The sequence below is a fragment of the Marmota marmota genome, unplaced genomic scaffold (genome assembly GCF_001458135.2).
Source record: "Marmota marmota marmota unplaced genomic scaffold, marMar, whole genome shotgun sequence".
NCBI lineage: Eukaryota > Metazoa > Chordata > Mammalia > Rodentia > Sciuridae > Marmota > Marmota marmota.
Window position 1 is genome coordinate 5,017,468 of NW_026000185.1, and position 22,138 is coordinate 5,039,605.

Below are 22,138 nucleotides of genomic sequence, written 5' to 3' on the forward strand. Positions count from 1 at the left end.
GGAATGAGGGAATGTCTCTTGCTAACAATTCTGGGCAGTACCCTGGCTGAATGTCAGTTCCACTGACATTGAATTCAATAAATGTTTGCTAAGGACCCACTAAAAAGTTATTTTTAGAAGACCATAATACTTATGACAGCACTGTTTGTTGTAGCAAGAAACTGGAATCGACTCCAAGTCGTCAGCAGTGGGCTGGTTAAATCCCATTCACACGGCAGAGGGCTTGGCTGCTGCAAGGAAGGGAGTTGCATGCTCTGGGTCAGAGTGGGATCCTTCTGATTGTGCCATAAACAGCAGAGTACAGAACGGGAGATGAGGCGGACATTTGTGCAGAAAAAGTAAACGTGTTTAGTGGGACACACCAAAATGCACAGGCTGAAGGAAGCACAGAAAACGCCTTCGAGGACTGACATCCCCTGAGGACAGACGACAGAAGGTTTCACTTCAGACTCTTCTGCCGTTGTAAAATATTTTGCCTCATTTCGTTTTATAAAGCCAATCTAGTTGTTTTTGGCCACTTTAAAAACTAGCCCAAGAACTCTAAGGGAATCCTGGGGATCACAGGACAGTCTGACCTGTTCCAAGGTGAGCAGATCTGTTCTGGCTTTAATCACATATTGTCTTGTCTGTCACAGCAGCCAGACACAGAAGTGACCCGTGAGACCCTGCAAGGAAACACTCCGGGCTCCAGTGTGGAGGAGACATGGAAGATCAAGAAGGAACTGGACGAGGAGGCTGAGCGAAGGCAGCAGCTGGAGAATGAGGTCAAGAGCACCCAGGAGGAAATCCGGACCCTGCGGAATCAGGGGCCTCAGGAGTCGCTGGTGAGGAAGGAGGTGCTGAAGAAAGTGCCAGACCCCGCGCTGGAGGAGAGCTTCCAGCAGATGCAGCGGACCCTGGTGGAGGAACAGCACAAGAACCAGCTGCTGCAGGAGGAGCTGGAGGCGCTGCAGCTACGGTTGCGCGCCCTGGAGCAGGAGACCAGAGACGGGGGGCAGGAGTATGTGGTCAAAGAGGTCCTGCGCATCGAGCCCGACAGAGCCCAGGCAGACGAGGTCCTGCAGCTGCGGGAGGAGCTGGAGACACTGAGGCGGCAGAAGGGTGCCCGGGAAGCAGAGGTGCTTCTCCTACAGCAGCGCGTGGCAGCCCTGGCCTCTGAAAAAAGCCGGGTACAGGAGAAGGTCACAGAGAAGGAGGTGGTGAAGCTGCAGAATGACCCCCAGCTGGAGGCGGAGTACCAGCAGCTGCAGGAGGAGCACCAGCGGGAGGGCAAGCTCAGGGAGAAGCAGGAGGAGGAGCTGAGCTTCCTACAGGCCAAGCTCAGGAGGCTGGAGAAGGAGCGGGCCATGGCTGAGGGCAAGGTAACTGTCAAGGAGGTGCTCAAGGTGGAGAAGGATGCAGCTGCAGAGAGGGAGGTCAATGACCTCACCCGCCAGTATGAGGATGAGGCCACCAAGGCCCGAGCCAGCCAGCGGGAGAAAACGGAGCTGCTTCGAAAGATATGGGCTTTGGAGGAGGAGAATGCCAAAGTGGTGGTGCAGGAGAAAGTCCGCGAGATCGTGCGGCCAGACCCCAAGGCAGAGAGCGAAGTGGCCAACCTCCGCCTGGAGCTGGTGGAGCAGGAGCGGAAGTACAGGGCGGCGGAGGAGCAGCTCAAGAGCTACCAGGGTGAGCTGGAGGCTCTCCGGAGGCGGGCCCCGCAGGTGGAAGTCAAAGAGGTGACTAAAGAAGTCATTAAGTACACCACTGACCCAGAGACGGAGAAGGAGCTGCAGCGACTCAGGGAGGAGATCGTGGACAAGACCAGGCTGATTGAGAGGTGTGACCTAGAAATCTACCAGCTGAAGCAGGAGATCCAGTCCCTGAAGGACACAAAACCGCAGGTCCAGACCAGAGAGGTGGTCCAGGAGATCCTCCAGTTCGAGGAAGACCCCCAAACCAGAAAGGAGGTGGAATCTCTGCGGGCAAAGCTGTCAGAAGAGCAGAAGAGGCAGGTGGACCTGGAAGGGGAGCGAGTGTTACGGGAAGAGAAGATCAGGGACAAGGAGGAGGAGCTTGCCCAGGGGAGGGAGAGGGTGGTGCGCCAGGAGGTGGTACAGTACGAGGAGGAGCCAGGCCTGCGGGCGGAGGTGAGCGCCTTCACTGACAGCATCGATGCTGAGCTGCGCCAGATCGACAAGCTGCGCGCTGAGCTGCGGAGGCTGCAGAGGCGGCGTGGGGAGCTGGAGAGGCAGCTGGAAGAGCTGCAGCGTGAGCGGCAGGCGCGCAGGGCAGCCGAGCAGGAGGTGCAGCGCCTGCAGCAGCGGCTGGCTGCGCTGGAGCAGGAGGAGGCCAAGGCTGGTGAGAAGGTGACCCGCACACAGAAGGTGGTGCTGCAGCAGGACCCTCAGCAGGCCAGGGAGCACGCCCTGCTCCAAGCCCAGCTGGAGGAAGAGCGGCACCGGAGACAGCTGCTGGAGGGCGAGCTGGAGCCCCTGCGTAGAAGGTTGGCTGCCCTCGAGAAGGCGGAGGTCAAAGAGAAGGTCGTCTTCTCTGAGAGTGTCCAGGTGGAGAAGGGCAACACGGAACAGGAGATCCAGAAGCTGAAGAGGAGCCTGGAAGAGGAGAGCAGGAGCAAGAGGGAGCTGGACACCGAGGTGGCTCAGCTGGAAGCCAAGCTGTCAGAGCTGGAATTCCACAACTCTAAGTCGTCCAAGGAGCTGGACTTCCTAAGGGAAGAGAACCACAAACTTCAGCTAGAGCGACAAAACCTGCAGCTGGAGACCCGAAGGCTCCAATCAGAAATTGAAATGGCAGCAGCCGAAACACGAGACCTGCGGAACACAACCATGGTGGACTCTAGGACCAACCTCGACTCCAGACTGTGGTCCTTGGAGAGAGAACTGGATGATCTCAAGAGGCTGTCCAAGGACAAAGATCTCGAGATTGATGAGCTGCAGAGGCGCCTGGGGTCCGTGTCCGTCAAGAGGGAGCAGAGGGAAAATCACCTGCGGCGCTCCATCGTGGTGATTGACCCCGACACAGGCCGTGAGCTGTCCCCTGAGGAGGCCCACAGGGCTGGGCTCATCGACTGGAATATGTTTGTGAAACTCAGAAGCCAGGAGTGCGACTGGGAGGAGATATCGGTAAAGGGTCCCAATGGGGAGTCCTCAGTGATACACGATAGGAAGTCTGGCAAGAAGTTTTCTATTGAGGAAGCTCTGCAGAGCGGCAGGCTGACCCCTGCTCAGTATGATCGCTATGTCAACAAGGATATGTCCATTCAGGAGCTGGCGGTCCTGGTGTCTGGGCAGAAGTAGGCTCAGCCCTTCCGCCCATCTCTTCTTGGGAGGTGGAAAGCTGGCTTGCTCCTCCTCAGCAGCCTCCCAGGTAGCTCATCCCTGGTCCTGTGCAGGCTCCTAATCCGTGCTGAGCCCTCTCAGAATGCTTGGAGTGCAGTTCACGTGAGCAGAACCGGCACTGGCTCAAGCCAGGCAGCTCCTGTCTCAGCCATCATTCAACCTGGGTGAGCAACCTGCTCCGGCCTCCAATGATCTGACACCTACATGCCCTTCTTTTTTTTTTTTTTTTCCTTTCCCCATATACTCCCATCAACAGACTCCTCTTATGATGGCTGGAAACAGTCTGAAAACTACTACAGCACAGCGCAACCACAACAGACATGCTCACTCAGGGCAGCGTGGGCCTTGGCACACCAGCCAGCAAAATCTAGGCAGAGGCCTCCTTCCACCCACTCCATTTACTAAAGGACAGGGCTGCCAGGCTGCCCATGGGCACACCCTCCAGCTTTCTAACTGGGAACCAACTTTGTGAGTAAGGCCTCCCCAGTAGTAACTCTGCCCACAAGACAGGCTCTATGCCAGAAAGGCACAAGGAACCACAGAGCCTGTCAGCCATGCTGTACAAGGAGGACATTCTATCAGCGACATGGCTCTGCAATCGGAAGATCTTAAGGATGGCTGGTGTTGCTGATAGCCTGTTTTGTTGCCTTGCGAGTCTTGTTTATTATCTCACTGGTATATAGGTATAGAAAACTGCTGATCATTCACCAAATTTCTCATTTTCTGTATCTCATGTGTTATGTAAGAAGATGGCAAATAAGAGGGAACTTTATTTATAGCATGAAAATAAAAACTGGTGGCTTGATTCTAATGTCATAGCGAGCGTGTTTTTCCGCCCTTGCATGTGGAAGCTTCCTTTGCCTACTCCCTCCCTTTCAACCTTCAGACAAAATGGGTATCACGTATATACCAGGTTCTCCGGAAGGAAGAACCACTAGCGAATACAACTGAAAGAAAGAATGAGAAACAGGTTTTTGGAAACCTTGAAACAATTTATTGAGTTGCTTTATACAAGATTAACAATTTCCACACCACCCCCAACACCAACATAGTCGCTGCATAAAAGTAACAGCCCCTCTCACACCTAAGAAACGGCCATGTCCGGTAAGTGCTCAGAGACTTCCGCCCGCCAAGGGAACCCCTGCAGCCCCTTGAGCGTGCTCTGCCCCACGCCTCCACTGCAGCTGGGCTGTAGATCTGCCTTGCCATGGCTGTTTATCATTCACTCTTTCGTTACCACAAATAAAGCATAAACAAGAAAAAGAAATCTCAAACTCCCCATCAAAGAAACATTTCCCTGAGGCAAGAGGCATCACTAGATTCCTAAGGACAAGGGTATCCTGCTCCAGCTGCACACTCAGTGGCACACGGGGAGGAGGGAGCACCAAAGGGCGAGGAGGGAGGTGAGGGGTGCTGGGGCTGGGACCTGGGTGTTCATGGGCAGAGGAGCCTGGAGAGTTCCCACTGCTCAGCCTTCGCTGATGGCCTCGGCTCGGCTTTGAGCTCAGCTATACAAATCTCTTCTTTGGCTCTTTTGCTACTACCTAAGACTATTCTGTAAACAAACTGGAAATCCAAGTTGCAAAAAATATATATAATAAAGGGATAAGGAACCCATGTGGCCCAATGTGAAACAGATTGGTTCTTACATACAAAAAGAGTCAGAGCAGAGGCCAGGCTGAGTAGCTGACAGGTCTTGCTCCCAGCACAGCGGGAAGGGCACCAACCTCCACAGGAAGTGGGAGTTACTGAGCATTGCACCTGGGAGTCAGGAACCGAAAGACTATCTGGTTTCACCCAGGTGCACATGCTGAGGATGCTCTCTCAACATGTCAAATTGCTCACCTGGGCAGTCAGACTCACCTTGTGGCACAGATTCACAGAATAAGCAAGGGCCCTCGAAGTCCTTGTGAAATGGCCACTGGCTGAGTGTGACCAGCCTGGTGACAGGAGTTCTACAGTTGCTATCCTCACCTGTCTCAGATTCACTCTCCAGTTCCTCTGGGCAGCACCCCAGTCCACACAGAACCCCACTGTCTGGAGAGCTCAACACTTCCAGGTCCACTGTAGGCAGGAGACGCTTCACAGAGGCCTATCCCTGCAACTCTGCCTAAGAAGGATTTCTAAGAATAAGAAACTGGAATGTCACCTGTGACTCGGAATCCCTGTCTCAGCCCTCAGACACAAAGGGCTTTGGGGTTCCTGTGCAGTCTACCTGTACCAACTCTGGAAAAACAAAATGGGAGCCCTGGCTCAACTGGGACCTGGGGTTGGGGTCCCAGATGACTTTCAAGTCAGGACGGCGCAGGTTATGATGTGCAACCATAAAAATCTCAATTAAATAAAACTGGCTATGTCCTAAATACAGACATCTCTTTAAAAAAAGGTCTTCATCTCAGATCCACTCAGGGGGCTGAATGGACGTTGTGTTGTCGAATTCTGCTCCACCATAAAGGCACTGGAATTGAGTCTTCCTATAATGTGACGTGTGAAGAGCAGTCCCATTCTATCCAATGCATTTAATGGTAATGACGAAAACTGGGCCCAAGATAGATGTCTTTAAAAATCCTACCATAATTGTTGAATCTACAAAGGTCTCTTCTCTATAAGAGCTTCATTGTCATGTTCAGAGGAAAAACTGGTCCCCCATAGATAGCACACAGTAAGTGTTCTTAATATTTTGCAAGGAGACAAGATGGGCCTCCCACCTGTGGCTCAGGCCTGGGTCTTGTCCTTTTGAGCACACAGCCTGGGGATGGGATAACACTGACCATCCAGGGATCCTAATGTGGCCAGAAGGAGCCCCAGACCCATCAGGTGCTGTGAGGTACTTGGACTGAGTGCTGGGGGCCAGGCAGACCTAAACAGCTGTGCCAATGGATCTGCAACCAGAGCTTGTGGACTCCCCGCTTCCCAAGAGCCCAGCACACTCCCACACCCAGAGCTGCCCTCTAACAACCTTCCAGCAACAGAGCTGTGAGGCCCAGAGCACCAGGTCAATAAGTGCTTCACCAGCAGCGTGAGCTGCTCCTTAGTTGGAGGCTTGTCAGAAGTGCCAGGACACGCTCCGGGAACTCACGCCTGCTTCGGAAGGAAACCAGTATGCAGAGTGTGCAGGAGACGCCCGCCATCTGAGACCTCCACGTTGAGCTTCCAGTGGACCCAAGTCAATCGAGCCTGTCCTCTGAAGTGGTCACAACTTCCGTGGCACACTAGGCCCCTTCCCGTGAAGCTGAGAAGCATCTGGAGAATAAGAACAGAACAGTCTTTCAGGAGCTGACTCCATACGTAGGCACTGGCATTATGCAGGCCAGTAGTGTACTGAGCAGTGTGCCCAGAACAGCTCCTGAGATGCGACTTGGGCCACTTCACAGCTCAGGTGACAACCGCCACTATGGCAAGGCCTGATGTTCAAACACATCTCAGGGTAGCAGTGCTCACTCTCTTACCACCAGGTATAGGGACAACTGTAAAGACACCAGCGTGGAGTCCAGGCAGAGAGGAAGGGAAAGCAAAGCAGACACAGACGCGGCTGTGTTGCTGCCACGCAGAGCCTGATGGCAGCCCCTCAGGTAACGACCACCTGAAGTGCGGCGCAGGAGGAGGGGAAGACTCACTGGCGTTAGCACAGCTGCTCTGCGGAGAGCCTTTTAATACCCAGAAGAAAAACAGCAAAATGCTACAAGAAAGCAATGTCTTTCTTTTCCATCCTTTCTCTCTCATTTCCTTCTACTTTTTGGGTGAAAATACCACAGACCCTCAATCTCTTTCCATTGGCTCTTTATTTCGTTTCTTTTAGAGAGGAACATTCCCCAAAGCAGGCAGAGGTGGGCCATCTCACTGTCACACACCCAAGATCTCACCTAGGTAGCTCCATGGAGGCTTGCACTACACTTATCCCCACTGGCAGCCACCGGTATGTGGGGGAAATCCATGCATCTCACTGCTTCTCCAGAGAAAAAAGGGCTAACTACAGACATAGGCTTAGCCCCCAAGGAAGCCAAATTTTCATCTAGAGACCTACAAACTCATTCTTGCCCCCAGCTGGCCTCTGGCACTCACTACCAATGCTTCAACCTCAGAACCAGCCTTCAGAGACCCACAGCAGACCAGGAGGTAGACACCCACTTGACAGTCATGGGTCCTACCCTCTTCATTTGGCAGGTCAAGTCATGTATAGCCCAGGGGCCCTCAATCCACAGGGTAGTAACCTAGGCTCAGCTTCGCTAAGACTGGCTCTTCCCTTACTAATGCAGCCCAGGGCCTGTCTGGCACAGGTCTAAAGGCAGTAAGAACACCAGTCAAATCCTAGTGTTCCATCAGGCTTCTCATACTAGAATTCTATGAGGTCTGTCCCCAAGAAAACAGGACTGAATGTGGCACATCTACTTTCTACCAAGTGCCTGCCTAAGGCACCAATGCCTATTTCTCATGCCACTAAGCAGTGACACACCAAAGGCTAGCTTAAAATAGCTATTCTGTGGGGACACTGCCTCATTCCTGGTGTGCTCCCAAATCTGTTTCCAAGAAGGCTTTACATCTGGCCAGACTGAAAGTGGCTTCTCATTCAGGTCCATGCTACCATCAGAGGGAAACTGTCCTTCCTCAGAGTCTTGTACTGTGGCCCCTCACTACTCTGTGGATTCTCCCATTCACAGAAGCAAAGGATGGAAAGCCTCCGTGAACTGACAAATACCAGTGAGCGCACAGCCTCGCTGTGAAGGCCGGTAGTGCCCACTAGCCCTTGGGAGAGTCCTACCATTACTTTCTTTCTTAACCAAAGAGGGAAAAGATGCTAAGAGTCAGGACAGACCCTGCCTCTGGGTCAGGTCCCATAGCTTTCTGTGCTCACCAAGGCTCAGGGTTCCAGTCGAGAACCCAGCAGTCTCACTTTGGAGGCCATGTTATTCCGATGCCCACACAGCCAGACCCTTAAAAGACAAGGCGAGACGACAACACAGCAACGACAAGGCAGACATTCCACGTCCAGCAGTAGACAAAGCACCTAAGGATGGAGAGCAGTAGTGCACAGAGTGCATGGCAGGGGCCCATCTGGCAATTACCTGGCAGACTCTGCGGGACATGGGTGGACACGGCAGCATGTGGGAGAGTTGCTGCATGGGGCGGGCTGGAGTGCAAGCCAGCCAGAAGACCTGAGAGAAACAGGAGGGGAGAGAACAAAACACGAACATTGAAGACAGAAGGGAAAAACAGCCCTGGCAGCCAAGAGCCCCAGACGACTGGCCAGACCAGTCTAGGAACCAAACCCAAAGGGGAGGGGCTCAGCATTGTCCCAGGGACATTCCCCATGGTCACACCAGACACACACAGGAACCACAGCACACCACAACACAGGGACAGAGACAGAAGACAGGTACTTACTGTGGCTGAGACCGTGGTGGAAGGTCCCAGGGGCTGGGCCTGTGACGATGGCATCCTTGGAGACCCCCGCTTTAGCAGAGGACTCTGCACTGAAGGAGAGCACGTGGAGTGGAAATGGGACAGGGGCAAGGATCCCCAGTGAGTTAGAGTTCACGGCCCCAGGCAGCTTGGGGTTGCTGGACTTGTAGGATGAAGACAGCAGGTTTAAGGGAGAGGAGCTGGTCAGCAGCACAGCCCCACCCGGTCCTTTCTGGGGAGGAAACATAGACAAGTGGTCAGAAGCCTGGTCCTGTTAACTCATAGCAAACCTAAGAGCGTGCACAACAGGCACACACATCAAATGCCCCAGAAAAGGCACTTTTCTATTCTGCAGTCCTGGAGAAAAGAACAAGGACAGTCTATGAAATGGCATGGAGTGCGTTCCAGGGCATAGGACACTAAAGGTGTCTCTTTGGTGAGGAGAGGAACGACCACCACTGTGGATATCCACAAGTATGTGTATGCACCTTCTTAGACACCCATTTATTCTGCATATGTTTACTATGTAAATACACATATATTTGTGTATATTTGGTTAGTCTTTGTTTTTAAAAAGAAATAGGAGGGCTGAGGATGTAGCTTAGTGGCATAGCACTTGCCTACTAACTGTAAGTCCTTAGATTCAGTCCCCATCTCCCCAAGCTGTATCCAAACTTCTTATAGTTATCCCCCACCCTCAGCATTCACTAGTGCTGAATTCTGATAAATCACCTCTGACCTGCAGAATCCTTCAAAACCAATCAGAGAATCGTTCTCAGAAGGTACTGCTATTTCCAGGGCATGAAAGCCTTAGCACCTGACAGATGAAGGCATTTCCATCCCCTTTTCTGAAGAGATACACAGGTCAGAGGTGGAAGGAGGGAAGTTCTGTGGCTCATTGTGCAGGTGCAGACCCAGCCTCCCTACAGGCACAATACTGACAGCTGTTTTTGCTCCACTCACCCTCCTAAGAAGATAGGCAGGTTATCCTGGGCCTTCCTACTCCCAGAAAAGGGAAGACTGAGCAGGAAGCTCAGTTCTCCATCCAGAGTATGAGCTCACTATTCCCACCTGACCTTCAGCTTCAGATCACATTCTCCACTCAGGGCAAAGCAAGTGGCCTTGTCCCTGAGTCCCCAGGGGTGGGACAGGCTGCATGCTGGGATACTCACTGGCAAGGAGGTAGATGATGTCACACTACTAACTGTGGCGGGCTTCAGGGAGGAGGTCAGTAACTTTGCCACTCCCTGGGTACCACCACCGGAATCTCCATTTGGACCACCAGGAGGGGCTACCAGGGTCAGCTTCTGGGAAACAGGTGGTTTCTTCACTGCCGAGCTTGGGACAGGCTGGCTGGTGGACTGTCCTGTGGAAGGAGGCTGTATGCTGGGGAGCAGGGTCCCAGAAGCAGAGCTCTGCACTCGGGTTCCTCCAGAGGAAGAGCTGCCAGAAGAAACCCCATGTTTGGAGATAGAGCCAGCAAATGGATTATTCTTATAAGATGGCCCCGCAGAGTTGGCTGGGTGCTGTTTTGCTGGGTGGCTCAGGGCAGTAGAGGACGAGGCTGGGGACTTATGAGAGCTGCCACTGGAAGATGGCGAGCCTCCAGAGGAGGTTGGTGTGGGGGGATGGAAGCTCTGGCCTTTGGCTGCTGTCTTCACTAGCTGCAGAAGGGAACGATGACACTGTGGGGAGGAAGCCTTTGGGCCTTGGAGTTTACTGACAAATGGAGCTGGGGGCGTGAAATTTTTCTGCTGCTGAGTGCCCGCATGAAAGACTTTGACTTGGGGGCCAGGTACTGGAGCTGCCGCCTGGGGTCCATGAGACGTCCGTGGCAAGCTGTGGTGCTTTGCTTTGGACTGGTGTACTTCTGGCAGGCCCTTGCTGAGGGGAGCCTGGCAGGACAGCTCTTTGTAGCCAGAACTCTCTGGTTTTTTCTCCTGAGAGGATTGCCCCAGTGCTAGAGCCTGTTCAGCCAGAAAATTTAGGGGTGACTGCAGTGTGCTAGCGGGTGGTGGTGCCGAGGGGTTGGGTTTCACAAAGTTCCTTTTCTCTTCCGCACACAAAACACCTGTGACTTTTTCTGCTGGTGCTTTGGAGGGTGCAGCCATTGTGAACTCAGAGCTCCCAGCCACTCTGCTATTCAACACGGCCAGCTCCTTGGACACGGCTTCCATTGAGGAGGCTGGATCATGGCCCAAGTCTTCATCCAATGAGTCCTCCAGGTTGACAGGAGCAGGGTTAGTGAGGCCACCAGACACCTGGGATGGGGGCTCCCTACTCGTGGACCCAATGTTCAGGCCTCCTCCCTGGTGTTCCGATGGCAAAGCAGTGGAGCCAGCCATCTGTCCTCCTGATGGGATGGAAGCCTTTTTATCAGGCTTAGCAGATGACTCCTAAATGAAAACAGAAATGATGACTGTTTAGAAATGTCCAAAGATGCCAGCGCTGGCCTGTTGTGAGGACATAAATGGGAACAACTCAAAGATCTGAGATTCTTGTATAATTACAAAACAAGGTGTGGACAGAGCAGATGTCAAGCCTGCCTTGTCTTAGGCACCCTTTGGTATGTGTTTGGCTGGCTGGGGCTGGCTTTACCGCAGTATGTTTTGTTGCTAAGGACATGCCCAGTCACAGGGAAATTTCTCTTTTCTGTTTCTAAAAAGTACAAGACCTATGCAAGAAGACACACTGCCTAGTGGCATTCACACTGTCTTGAAGTGTTCCTTGCTGCAGACTGACACATGGCATAAGAACTATCTTAAATTAGCTTTCTTTTCTCTTTGATTTCTCCCAGCACCCATCTCTCCTCGGTCCTTATAGGACTAGGAAAAAAATCTATCCTGTCACTCCTGCACCTCTGATACTTACCACAGTATGTCTCAGACACTGTAGAAGCTTGGCAGATACTCAGGAACAAATGACTGGCACAACTTATTCTCACGATCTCTTTAGGTATGGCTAAGGAGACCACCAAGTCTTAGGAACTGGTAAGAATATGGCAAGTAGCAATGTTCTTTACACTGAGAGGTCTCTGAGCATTTTGCACTCTGGCAGGTAGCCCAACAGTCGCCTCTCCTTTCTGCTGTTGCTCCAGGCTACACTGCACTTGGCCAGGAGTGTATCTCGGCGTACGACCTTCACAACTGCAGGGGTGCTTCACTCCTCAGAGGGCTTCCAAAGACCCCATGTACCCCACAACAACCCCAGAAACTGGGCCAGCTAGGCACTGTTTTATAGACTTGAGCCTGGGGCAGGAGGATTGAATGGCCCATGCAGGTCTCTGCCCTGGTTCAAGAATAGCTATTCCCCTAGACCAGTGAAACTCAACAGCTGCCATGGTCATTTAAGAAGTTTCCTGGGCACTGCTTGCAGGGAGAAAAGGACAGCCAGCATATGACCTGAGCAAGCTGACTCACCTTCACCTTGATTTTAGAAGGGGCCATTACTTTCTTCTTGGCTCTGTTCAAAGAAATAAACACAGGGAAGGTTCAGAGGAGATCCACAGAAAGAGATAAAACAACAGTGTTCTGAAAAATGAAAAACGCCAAGACACTCACAAAATTGATGTCAGGTGTCCATGGCCTCGTCGACTCTCCTTAAACAGAGTCCTGAAAGAAATAGCACATGGCATTCTGTTCACCCTAGACACCACCATTCTATTTCCAGAGCTTTTCTAGCAACTCTGGTACTTGGTGGCTGCTCTTAAATCCAGTTGACTGGTGAGCTGAATTCCTGTTGAGAGTCCAAAGCAGCCACACTGGTGGGATGGAAGCCTTTCAAAAGCCCATCAAAAGCCAAGAGTATGGACTTTATCAAAAAAGACTATGGCTCTGTCCCTGACCTCATGGCCACCTTCTCCTAGGCAGAAGCACTTTCCTTACTGCCTATCCTTGACACTGTCAAGAAGAAAATGTGGGGTGAAACTCAAAACAAATTTCTTCATACAAGTCCAACCTATAAGAACAGAACAATTCCCAAGGCTTTATGATTTGTGCAAATTACAAATAAATAGGGCCCAGCACAGAAAATCAGCACTAGCTAACCTTCCCTGCCCTGTGTACAGCAGACATATTCCACTTGTGGGAAGTGACACAAAATAACCTCTACAACAGAAGCCTGGTATTTAGCTCCAGGAAGATGACAATCCTGCTACTTGAAAATGAGACTTTTGAGGACCATTAAGAAGCACCCATGGATGGATTCAAACTAAAAAGCTTCATCTCAGCAAAAGAAACAATCAGTGAGGTGAGTAGAGAGCCTACATCTTGGGAGCAAATTTTTGCCACTTGCACATCAGATAAAGCACTTATCTCTAGGGTATATAAAGAACTCAAAGAGCTAAACACCAAAAAAAAAAAAAAAAAAAAACAATCAATAAGTGGGCCAAGGAACTGAACAGACACTTCTCAGAAGAGGATATATAATCAATCAACAAATATACGAAAAAATGTTCATTATCTCTAGCAATTAGAGGAATGCAAATCAAAACTCCTCTAAGATTTCATCTCACTCCAGTCAGAATGGCAGCTATTAAGAATACAAACAACAATAAGTGTTGGCGAGGATGTGGGGAAAAAGGTACACTCATACATTGCTGGTAGGACTGCAAAATGGTGCGGCCAATATGGAAAGCAGTATGGATATTCCTTGGAAAACTGGGAATGGAACCACCTTTTGACCCAGCTATCCCACTCCTCAGTCTATACCCAAAGGACTTAAAAACAGCATACTTCAGGGACACAGCTACATCAATGTTTATTGCAGCACAATTCACAATAGCTAAACTGTGGAACCAACCTAGATGGCTTTCAGTAGTTGGATGGATAAAGAAAATGTGGTATATATACACAATGGAATATTACTCAGCAATAAAAGAGAATAAAATCATTGCATTTGCAGGTAAATGGATGGAGTTAGAGTATATAATGCTAAGTGAATTTAGCCAATCCCCAAAAAACAAATGCCGAATGTTTTCACTGATATAAGGAGGCTGATTTATAATGGGGTTGGGAGGGGGAGCATGGGAAGATTAGACAAAGTCTAGATAGGGCAAAGGTGTGGGAGGGGAAGGGACTGGGTATGGAGGTAGAAATGAAGGTGTAATGAGATGAATATCATTACCCTAAGTACATGTATGAAGACATGAATGATGTGAATATACTACTTTGTATACAACCAGAGATATGAAAAATCATGCTTTATCAACATAATATGAATTATAATGCATTCTGCTGTTATATATAAAACAAAATAGAATAAAAAATTTTTTAAAAAGTACCCACGAAGCCAGGCCCAGTGACACACACCTGTAATCCCAGCAACATGGGAGGCTGAAGCAAGAGGATCACAAGTTCGAGGCCAGCCTCAGCAACTGAGTAAGGGCCTAAGCAACTTAGCAAGACTTTGTCTCAAAGAATAAAAAGGGGACTGGAGTTTTAGCTCAGTGGTAGAGCACTTACTTTGCAAGTGTGAGGCACTGGGTTCAATCCTAGCACCACATAAAAACAAATAAAGGCATTGAGTCCATATACAACTAAAAAAAAATTTAAAATAAATAAATAAAAAGGGCTCAGTGGTTAAGCATCCCTGAATTCAATCCCCAGTATCAAAACAAAAACGAAAATAAAAACCACAAAAAGAAGCACCCATGATGGGTAGTGGTATATGCCTGTGACCCCAGCGACCCAGGAGGCAGCAGGAAGATGGCAAGTTTGAGGCCAGCCTTAGCAACTTAGTGAGACCTTATCTCAAAATAACATGTAGCTCAGCAGTAGAGCACTTTCCTAGTATGTTCAGGTCAATCCCCAAAACTGCAAAGAGCAACCAGAAAAAGTAGTACCCAAGATGAATCCATCTCTCAACCTCTGGCAGGAGCCATTATGTCAAAACAGGAAAGGGCACAATAAGCATGCAGCCAATCCTGAGCCACAGAAGGGTGAAGAATGACAAGGACAAAACCCCATAGGGAACTTTCTCTCTTCTACGCAAGACTGACAACAATCTTTCCTAGCTTCTATTATCTCCCCGAATTACTCAGGTGACATCAGATTTGAGTCAACTGGACAGTGGCTCCTTGATGGCACAACTTCCTGTCTGATCACACTGACCCTCACCTGGCCTGCATCCAGCCTTTGGGCCAGAGAGGCTTGACCTCTGCATCCAGAAAGGCCTTCACGCAGTCCTCCCATGCCTGGGCCTTGTTCCTCTCCAGATCATGGCTTTCCAGTTTGATCTTCACCACTTGGCACAGCAGTTCCCTGAGAAGTAGGCAGAAATCAGAAACTTGCAACCACCCAACTCTTCTTCAAGCTGTTAATCATGTGCTTTCAGCTGTTCTGATGAAAGTAAATGATCCTAACCTTCACTAGCAGTATGGGGACATGCTCAGAAACTGGCCCACAAACCCTCCAGTGAGGCAAGGTCCCAGCTTAGGCACACCTGATTTCATCATTCCACTGGAATTTCTTCCTTGGTCCCATTATCCTCCTGCCACCCTTTTCTTCATCATCTTCCTCATCAGAACAAATCCGTTCTCTCTGCTCCTTGTCTTTTTCCTCTTCCAGCATCCTACACAAGGAAGAGAAAGAAATGGACTCCGAAGTCCTCCTCCTCGCCTCTTCCTCCTCCTCCCTACTTAACTGGGACTTCTAAGATCAGACAGTGAAAATGCTGAAGAGCCAAGAGTCTGGTTTGAAATGAAAGTAAATACTGAGAGGTGTGAAGAGAGGAGACAACAGGATAATGGTGCACTAGGGCAAAGAGACACTTACTTAGCGACCTTTGCTTGCGTGTGTGCCTGGCACTCATCCTGGTACTTGGCCACCTGCTCAGGCATTGCCCTGCCAATGGCTTCCTTGAGCTTCTGGAGAGGCTCCTTCAGGCGCCCACCCTGCAGAGAGCAGGACACAGCAAAGTCTTGTTCACACACCAGACTTACACCAAGGAGACACAACAGGGTAATCAAAAGGAAGCAGTGCAGCTACAGATAGGGCTCTGTACTGAGTAGCCACCCCTCAGCTGGGCCCCAAAACCACACACCTGTTCATAGAGGTGAAGTTTTCGAGCACGTTTAACCAGAGCGTCCTTGCTGCAGGGCAGGAATGAAGAGAGATAGGCATATACCCCAGAACGGATCTGGCTACTCAGCTCCCGAGTTTGCACCTCTATGCTGAAGAACAGAACAGAGTCATCAACGGCCTGCAGCTCACTGCAGCATCTCTCTTCACTAGATCCGCCTACATGGTGAGGCCAGCTAGGGGCCAAAAGCAGGTCCAACCTCATCCTGTTGGGCCACACTGCAACTGAGTGGCCAAGGCAACAAATCTTTGGCAATCAACAAACAATTCCCAAACTTGGCTAGGTAAAGTGGGTTAAGGCTTTTAGGTCAAGGACAGGACAAAGTCAAAGGCAGTCAAGAAAACAGAGCCCAAGAGAACAAGATCCACGTACAAAATTTCACAAACAAATATGACATAAAAGCTATCAAGTGGGAAGTAATGAGGTACTTGGGGTTGACAGGAAATACTTTCTGGCAGTGTTTCTTTTTTCCAGTTCCCAATTCTCTCCAAGACTATGAGGTCAAGGAAATCCTCACCCCCTCCACTTTCTCCAGCTGAATAAGCAGAAAAATATTCTCTTCAATGCCTTGAGCTTTCCATATTTGGCACGCTCAAGTGGGTTCCTTGTTGACACAAACCTCCCATCCACCCTGACCCTCAGGTACTCTTTGTAGCCCATGATTCCTGACCCAAGTAGCCAGTCCAGATCTTGGCCAGGGCAAGGCCATTTGCTAGAACATTCCCAAGTCTTGACAACTATTCTTATATTAGCAAAAATTTCAGTTGTTGAGCAATAATCTTCTCCTGCTACATAATGCAACTGCAACCAGTGAAAAGCTGCAAACCTGAGGGCCAGATGTGTTTAGATTTACGTTTGTTTTTGCTTTTTAATCCATTTCATACAGTGCAATGATTCGGGGGTTTCAAGGTTTGGAAGAAATGTGACAGGAATGAGGTACTCTGGCATTGAGAGCAGAGAAAGAAGAAAAGGAGAACAAATACTGAGGAACACTCCAATACAAAGCAGGCCCTGAGGCCACCACTCAACCTTCTGGATTCTCAGGGTCATGCAAGCAACCCCTTCTCTCTAGTCTCATCTTGCCCTTGACTCAAGAAATCCTCTTCCAAAAGTCCAGGACTGTATATATAGTATCTAATAAAGCCTTTGGCCAAAGATTAGTAAGATCTATCATTCTTGGAGACAGGTATTTAGTGTCCCTGTTTTATTTAATGAACAACATCAATAAAACTATATTAACCCAAGTCCTCTAGTTCATTGCTGGTCAGCAATAGTCCCATGCACTCCTGGCCTGCCCAACCCAGGTGTGTAACAGCAGATATGGACAGACAGACAGATGATACTCACTCTAGTAGGATGCCATTCATATCCTGGGTGAAGAACTTCTGTCTGCTCTCTCCCTCAGCAGCTCTGGCAGCCTGGTTCACAGCAGACAGTAACAGCCATTAGAACCTGTTGCCCACGCATCCCATACATACCCCCGCAGGCACCAGTCACTGCTCCATAAAAGCACCTGTCAATAAAATCCTCCCCAACACTTTCCTGAGTCTACCCAAGTCCCGGATTAAGGTCACCTGTGATCAATGCTCTATTTTTTTCAAAGATGCTGCAGCATCTTGAACTGTACATCCCAGGACTTAAAACAGCAGTCACATAAAACAAAGCCACATAGAAACAAGCAATCCTGAGGCATCTGGTCAGAGGCCAACTCTATTAACTCCTGTGTCCAGACTCTATCATAAACTACACAGTTAGTTGAGATTTCCATACATTAACAGTATAAAAACAACTAAGAACTTCAATAAACCTATAAGATAAAAGCTTTTATCCACCAAAAATAACAATAAAAATAATAATGTATAGCTTTAGCATCTAAGGTCATTATCATCTTTTGAAACTTCTATTCTACTTAGGGTAGACACAAATTCTCCATCATCCAGATCACTGGAATGACATGCCATATTGCCTGATATGACAGGAATTTACTAGACTGTCTTCTTTTGCTTTCCATGAGAACACAGTTTATAACCTGGAGAGCAGCCTGGAGACCTCTAAAGTATCCTAATGGCAAACCATGCCTTGGTCAGAGAAGATGGCCCTCACAAGTAGCTCCATGTGGGAACCACCCATCAAACCACAATCTCTGGAGACAAGACTCAGGAATATGTATTCTTTAAAAGTAGCCCAACCATTAGAACTCTTTAAATGTAACTCTGAGACTCAGTGATCTAAACAAAAGGGATGCTGATTTTCAGGTTGTAGGCAAAATACAATTTCTGAAATCAGACATGATATGTAATAATGACAAATGGGTGATAAGGTGACTGTCTAGAGAAAGGGATAAATCCTGATCAAGCCTTCCACCTTCCTCTAATTGCACCTGCTGGGCCCTTCCAACCTCTGACTCCATCTGTCTGCCCACTAGCTCTTCCCTGTTGAAGGACTCCCAAGTTTCTATCTAGAACTCACTTCTTCCCATCATTTCTTTTCTCCTCATGTCTTCAAAATAATATACACACATGAAAGTCCCTCAAATCTAAACCTCTAGGGCTGGGGCTGTAGCTCAGTGGTAGAGCACCCGCCTTGCACATGTGAGGCACTGGATTTGATCCTCAGTACCCCATAAGAATAAATAAAGATATTGTGTCCAACTACAACTAAAAAAAAAAAAAAATCTATACCTTAAAACCCCTGTACCCTCTCTTCTAAGCTCTGGACCAGGATTTCCAATTACCCCTGTGAAGGGGTAATCCTCTGATATGCAAACTCAGCTTACCTAAAACTAGACCTGCCAGCTTTTGCTCATACTCCTGCTTCCCTGCTTCTAATATCTGCACTCCAGCCTTCTTGAATCCTCCCATTCCTTCCTTCATATTCTTTCAGTGGCTTTGACCAACTCTAGACCCAAACCCAAATTCCTTCTCATGGCATGCAGGGCACTCCAGGATCTGGCCCCAGCCGTCCACTATAACTCCCATCTCCTACCACACTCTAGGGGATTCCACCAACCAGCTGCTCACCCATCCTCAGCTCTGCCCTGCCTTCCCCACAGGTTGATCAACGTTGTAGCCTCCAGTCCCAGTCTTATGTACCCTCAAAGAGTTTCTCTTTTGACTCCTGATTGTCCACCTAGTCATCTAGTCAGCCATCTAAAATGGCAGAGTGTTTCATCCTGCTCTGTGCCGCAGCCCACTGTCTGCATAGGTATCATCCATTTACATAACATGCTCATGGAGGACAAGAACTAACTCTCATTGGCCCATACATTCCTCACAGCTGCCTATCAAATAATAGATACTTAGTAAACATTGGGAAGTGGATATATGGATGAACAAAGGAATGAACAGATACCGCCATAGAAAGGCAAACTAGATGAGGAAAAGCCTAATGCTGTCTAACCAAAACTAACCTGAAGAGCTACAAAACTCAAGTTTCTAAAGATGACTTGGTTGAAGGACAGCCCAGAGGCCTTGGATGAAAGGTGTGACAAGGATGGATGGATGATGGAAGAAAGAAAGGCATGGCTTTTAAACCATCCATGTGTAATTTCTTACACTTTCAGCATTCAGAATTTCACCTTAGAACTTTTAAGGTACTGCAATTACAACATTAGTTTGAGAAAACAGAAAAACTAAAGCATTCTTTTGATTCAACTACTGCTAGTTCTAAGATCCAGATCCTCAATTAATTCAATCTAATTCCTTCAACATGTATTTTAAAATGCCCCACTGTTTGACAAACCCATCAACAGTCTTTTAAATAAAATTTGTCTTTATTTTAAATAAGGTTTATATTTCAGTATCAATCAACCTTTTCTCCAATACTTCAGAAGTTTTCTGCCTACATAGTCTTTAAAAAGATTTTCTTTCTGAACTGTCTTAATTGCATAGACTGTCCTCAGAGGGTCTGGTTTCATACAGAAGTTAATCAGTCAAAACACTGCATTTTAAAATAAATTTAATTAAAAGCAACTGGATAGATATCTGATAGTCTATCAGAAATAAGTGAGGTCCCTTGCCCGAGATATTGTATAAATTAATCAATCCTAAATTAACTAGGAAATGAGGTTAAAGCAAACACCTTGGTCATGCTGACTTATAACAGTTCCAAGATATATATATATTTTTTTAAAGAGATGGGGATCTTTCTATCTTGCTATGTTGCCCAGGCTGGCCCTGAACTCTTGGCCTCAAGTAATCTTCCTACATCAGCCTCCCAAATTAGCTGGGCTATAAGCACATGTCACTGTGCCCAGCCTCCAAATGCCTTTTTTAAAAATTTTTTTTGTTGTTGATAGACCATTATATTTATTTATTTATTTATATGCAGGATGAGGATTAGTCAGCAGTAGAGCACCCCTGGGTTCAAGTTGGTTTTTTTTCCTACCTTATTGTCTTTAAGTCCCTCTTTCCCTGGACTTCTGGGGATGCAAGGGTTGTAACTCAGTAGGAGGGTAAAGGTGTGGGTGCTCGGGACCTGTTTCCTTTCTGTTCTTAGTATCATTCCCACTTCATGCCTAACTAAAGAGGACCAAAGAAGACCTGGGTCATATGTAAGAACCAGGCTGAATAGCTGCCAAACTATATCAAGACAATAATCTGAGGGGGTGTCAAAGTTGAGCTTTCTCAGCACCCTGTATGTTCCAACCATTTATACAAAAGACATCTGTAATCAACACATGTTAATACAGGGCAAGACCATCAAATCACTATATTCCCTGGATCCAAAATGTACAAATGAATAGAAAATGAGAACTAAGCTAACACGAGAAAACAGTGAATATAACATGGACATCAATCAAGGCATCTCTCTTGGTGTATCTCTTTAATGTACGTAAGTTTTCAAGATCTTTTTTTTTAAGTTTCTCACTTAGAAAGTAAATCTACTTTTTGCTTTCTATAAAGAGTGTGTTTTTCCCTAAGAGATCACTACACATCAGAGTAGAATCTACTATGCACTGTGGTAGATTGCAAACAGGAGCACAGATTGTTCCCATGGAGAAATGCCCCCCAGAGAGCAGGTCCTAGGCTCCCCAACCCTTTAATCTTGGCTGTTCTTATGACTCACTTTGACCAAGAGTGTGGCAGAAGCAGTGTGACACATATAACCTGTAAAAGCCAGATCTTATGGCCCTAAGAATTCCACTTCCACAAGATGCTGCCACAACCAAGATCACCATGCCCTGAAGACGTCCAGGATAAAAGGCCCAAAGGAAAGGGAGGTCTGGTCAGCACCCAGTTAATTTACCAGCACCCAGTTAACCTGCCAGCTGAATGCAGCTGCAAGACTGAGCCATGCCAGGCATGGTGGCACATGCCTGTAATCCCAACACTTTGAGAAGCTGACGAAGAAGATTGCGAGTTCAAGGGTATCCTCAACAATTTAGTGAGACCCTCAGCAACATAGTGACATCCCTATCTCAAAATAAAGAAGAAAAAGGACTGGGGATGTAGCTCAGTTGTAAAGTACCCTGGGTTCAATCCCCAGTACCAAAGGGGTATTTAAAAAAAACAAGAGTGAGCCCAAGCAGGATCAGAAGAGAAACTACCCAGCCAGCCCACAATCAGGAGAAATGAATAACTGTCAAAGTTTGAGGTCCTTTTTAAAAAGGCAATAGAAATGGATACATTATTACCTAGGGTCAAGATTTTAAATCTAACCAACCTATTATAAAAATAAACAAGGGGAAAAAAGAAAAATAAGGGGAGTGAAAAATAAAGTGAGAAACACATAACACTGCTAATGATAGTTATATACATCAAATTTAATTTAAAATTAATTTAAAACGCAATATCTTTCAAAATCCAGGACAGAGTTCCTTATTAAGGATCCAAATATCCCCATGCAACTTTTGGAATTGTATGCAGTTTTTGTGTACAAATGCCTTCTTTCCCTGGGAAGATTACCTTTCCCAGCAAATTCTCAATAGGGCCTGCAGTCCAGAGCATTTGTGTACACATGTGGGGGTTCCAGGTGCCCCAAGTGCAGGGGCCCTGCTGGAATAACTTTCTATAATAAGCCTTCTTTTTAATGCAACCATTAAAAATAATGAGGGCTTTATAATAATATTTATTAAGTGAAAAAAATCATGAAACAATTATTCACAACTATAATCACAACTGCATAAAAACATACACAGAAGCTAGAAAGGAATATGCAAAGTGAAATTGTTTTTCAACTGGTGGGGTAATAGATAATCCCCACACACTTCCCACCCCATTTTCCAAAGTTTCTTAATGCAGGAGCAGGGCGGGCCAGATGAAGATTAAAGTGTCAATTTCACCCTTGAGCACTGTATTTTCAAACCAGAATATCAA

The 22,138-nt window shown here is 47.9% G+C and overlaps 2 protein-coding genes across 6 annotated transcripts in view; one reads left to right on the forward strand and one right to left on the reverse strand.

Moving 5' to 3' along the window:
* Nucleotides 1–4,152, forward strand: part of Ppl (periplakin) — a 33,434-nt gene extending 29,282 nt beyond the window's left edge. For 2 of the 3 annotated variants that reach the window (XM_015490586.2, XM_048789198.1), the window contains exon 22: nt 636–4,152. In XM_015490586.2, the coding sequence (XP_015346072.1) occupies nt 636–3,299 (2,664 nt within the window). In that variant the 3' untranslated portion in view covers nt 3,300–4,152. The remainder of the gene's footprint in view (nt 1–635) is intronic. The other variant, XM_048789199.1, reaches the window with a different exon arrangement.
* Nucleotides 4,153–4,312: 160 nt separating this feature from the next.
* Ubn1 (ubinuclein 1) overlaps nt 4,313–22,138 on the reverse strand; it is a 30,251-nt gene continuing 12,425 nt past the window's right edge. For 2 of the 3 annotated variants that reach the window (XM_048789201.1, XM_015490764.2), the window contains 11 exons: nt 17,169–17,239; nt 15,783–15,912; nt 15,515–15,633; nt 15,183–15,311; nt 14,858–15,001; nt 12,302–12,352; nt 12,161–12,203; nt 9,914–11,137; nt 8,724–8,973; nt 8,405–8,494; nt 4,313–6,584 (listed from right to left, as the gene is read on the reverse strand). In XM_048789201.1, the coding sequence (XP_048645158.1) occupies nt 6,535–6,584; nt 8,405–8,494; nt 8,724–8,973; nt 9,914–11,137; nt 12,161–12,203; nt 12,302–12,352; nt 14,858–15,001; nt 15,183–15,311; nt 15,515–15,633; nt 15,783–15,912; nt 17,169–17,239 (2,301 nt within the window). In that variant the 3' untranslated portion in view covers nt 4,313–6,534. The remainder of the gene's footprint in view (nt 6,585–8,404; nt 8,495–8,723; nt 8,974–9,913; nt 11,138–12,160; nt 12,204–12,301; nt 12,353–14,857; nt 15,002–15,182; nt 15,312–15,514; nt 15,634–15,782; nt 15,913–17,168; nt 17,240–22,138) is intronic. The other variant, XM_048789202.1, reaches the window with a different exon arrangement.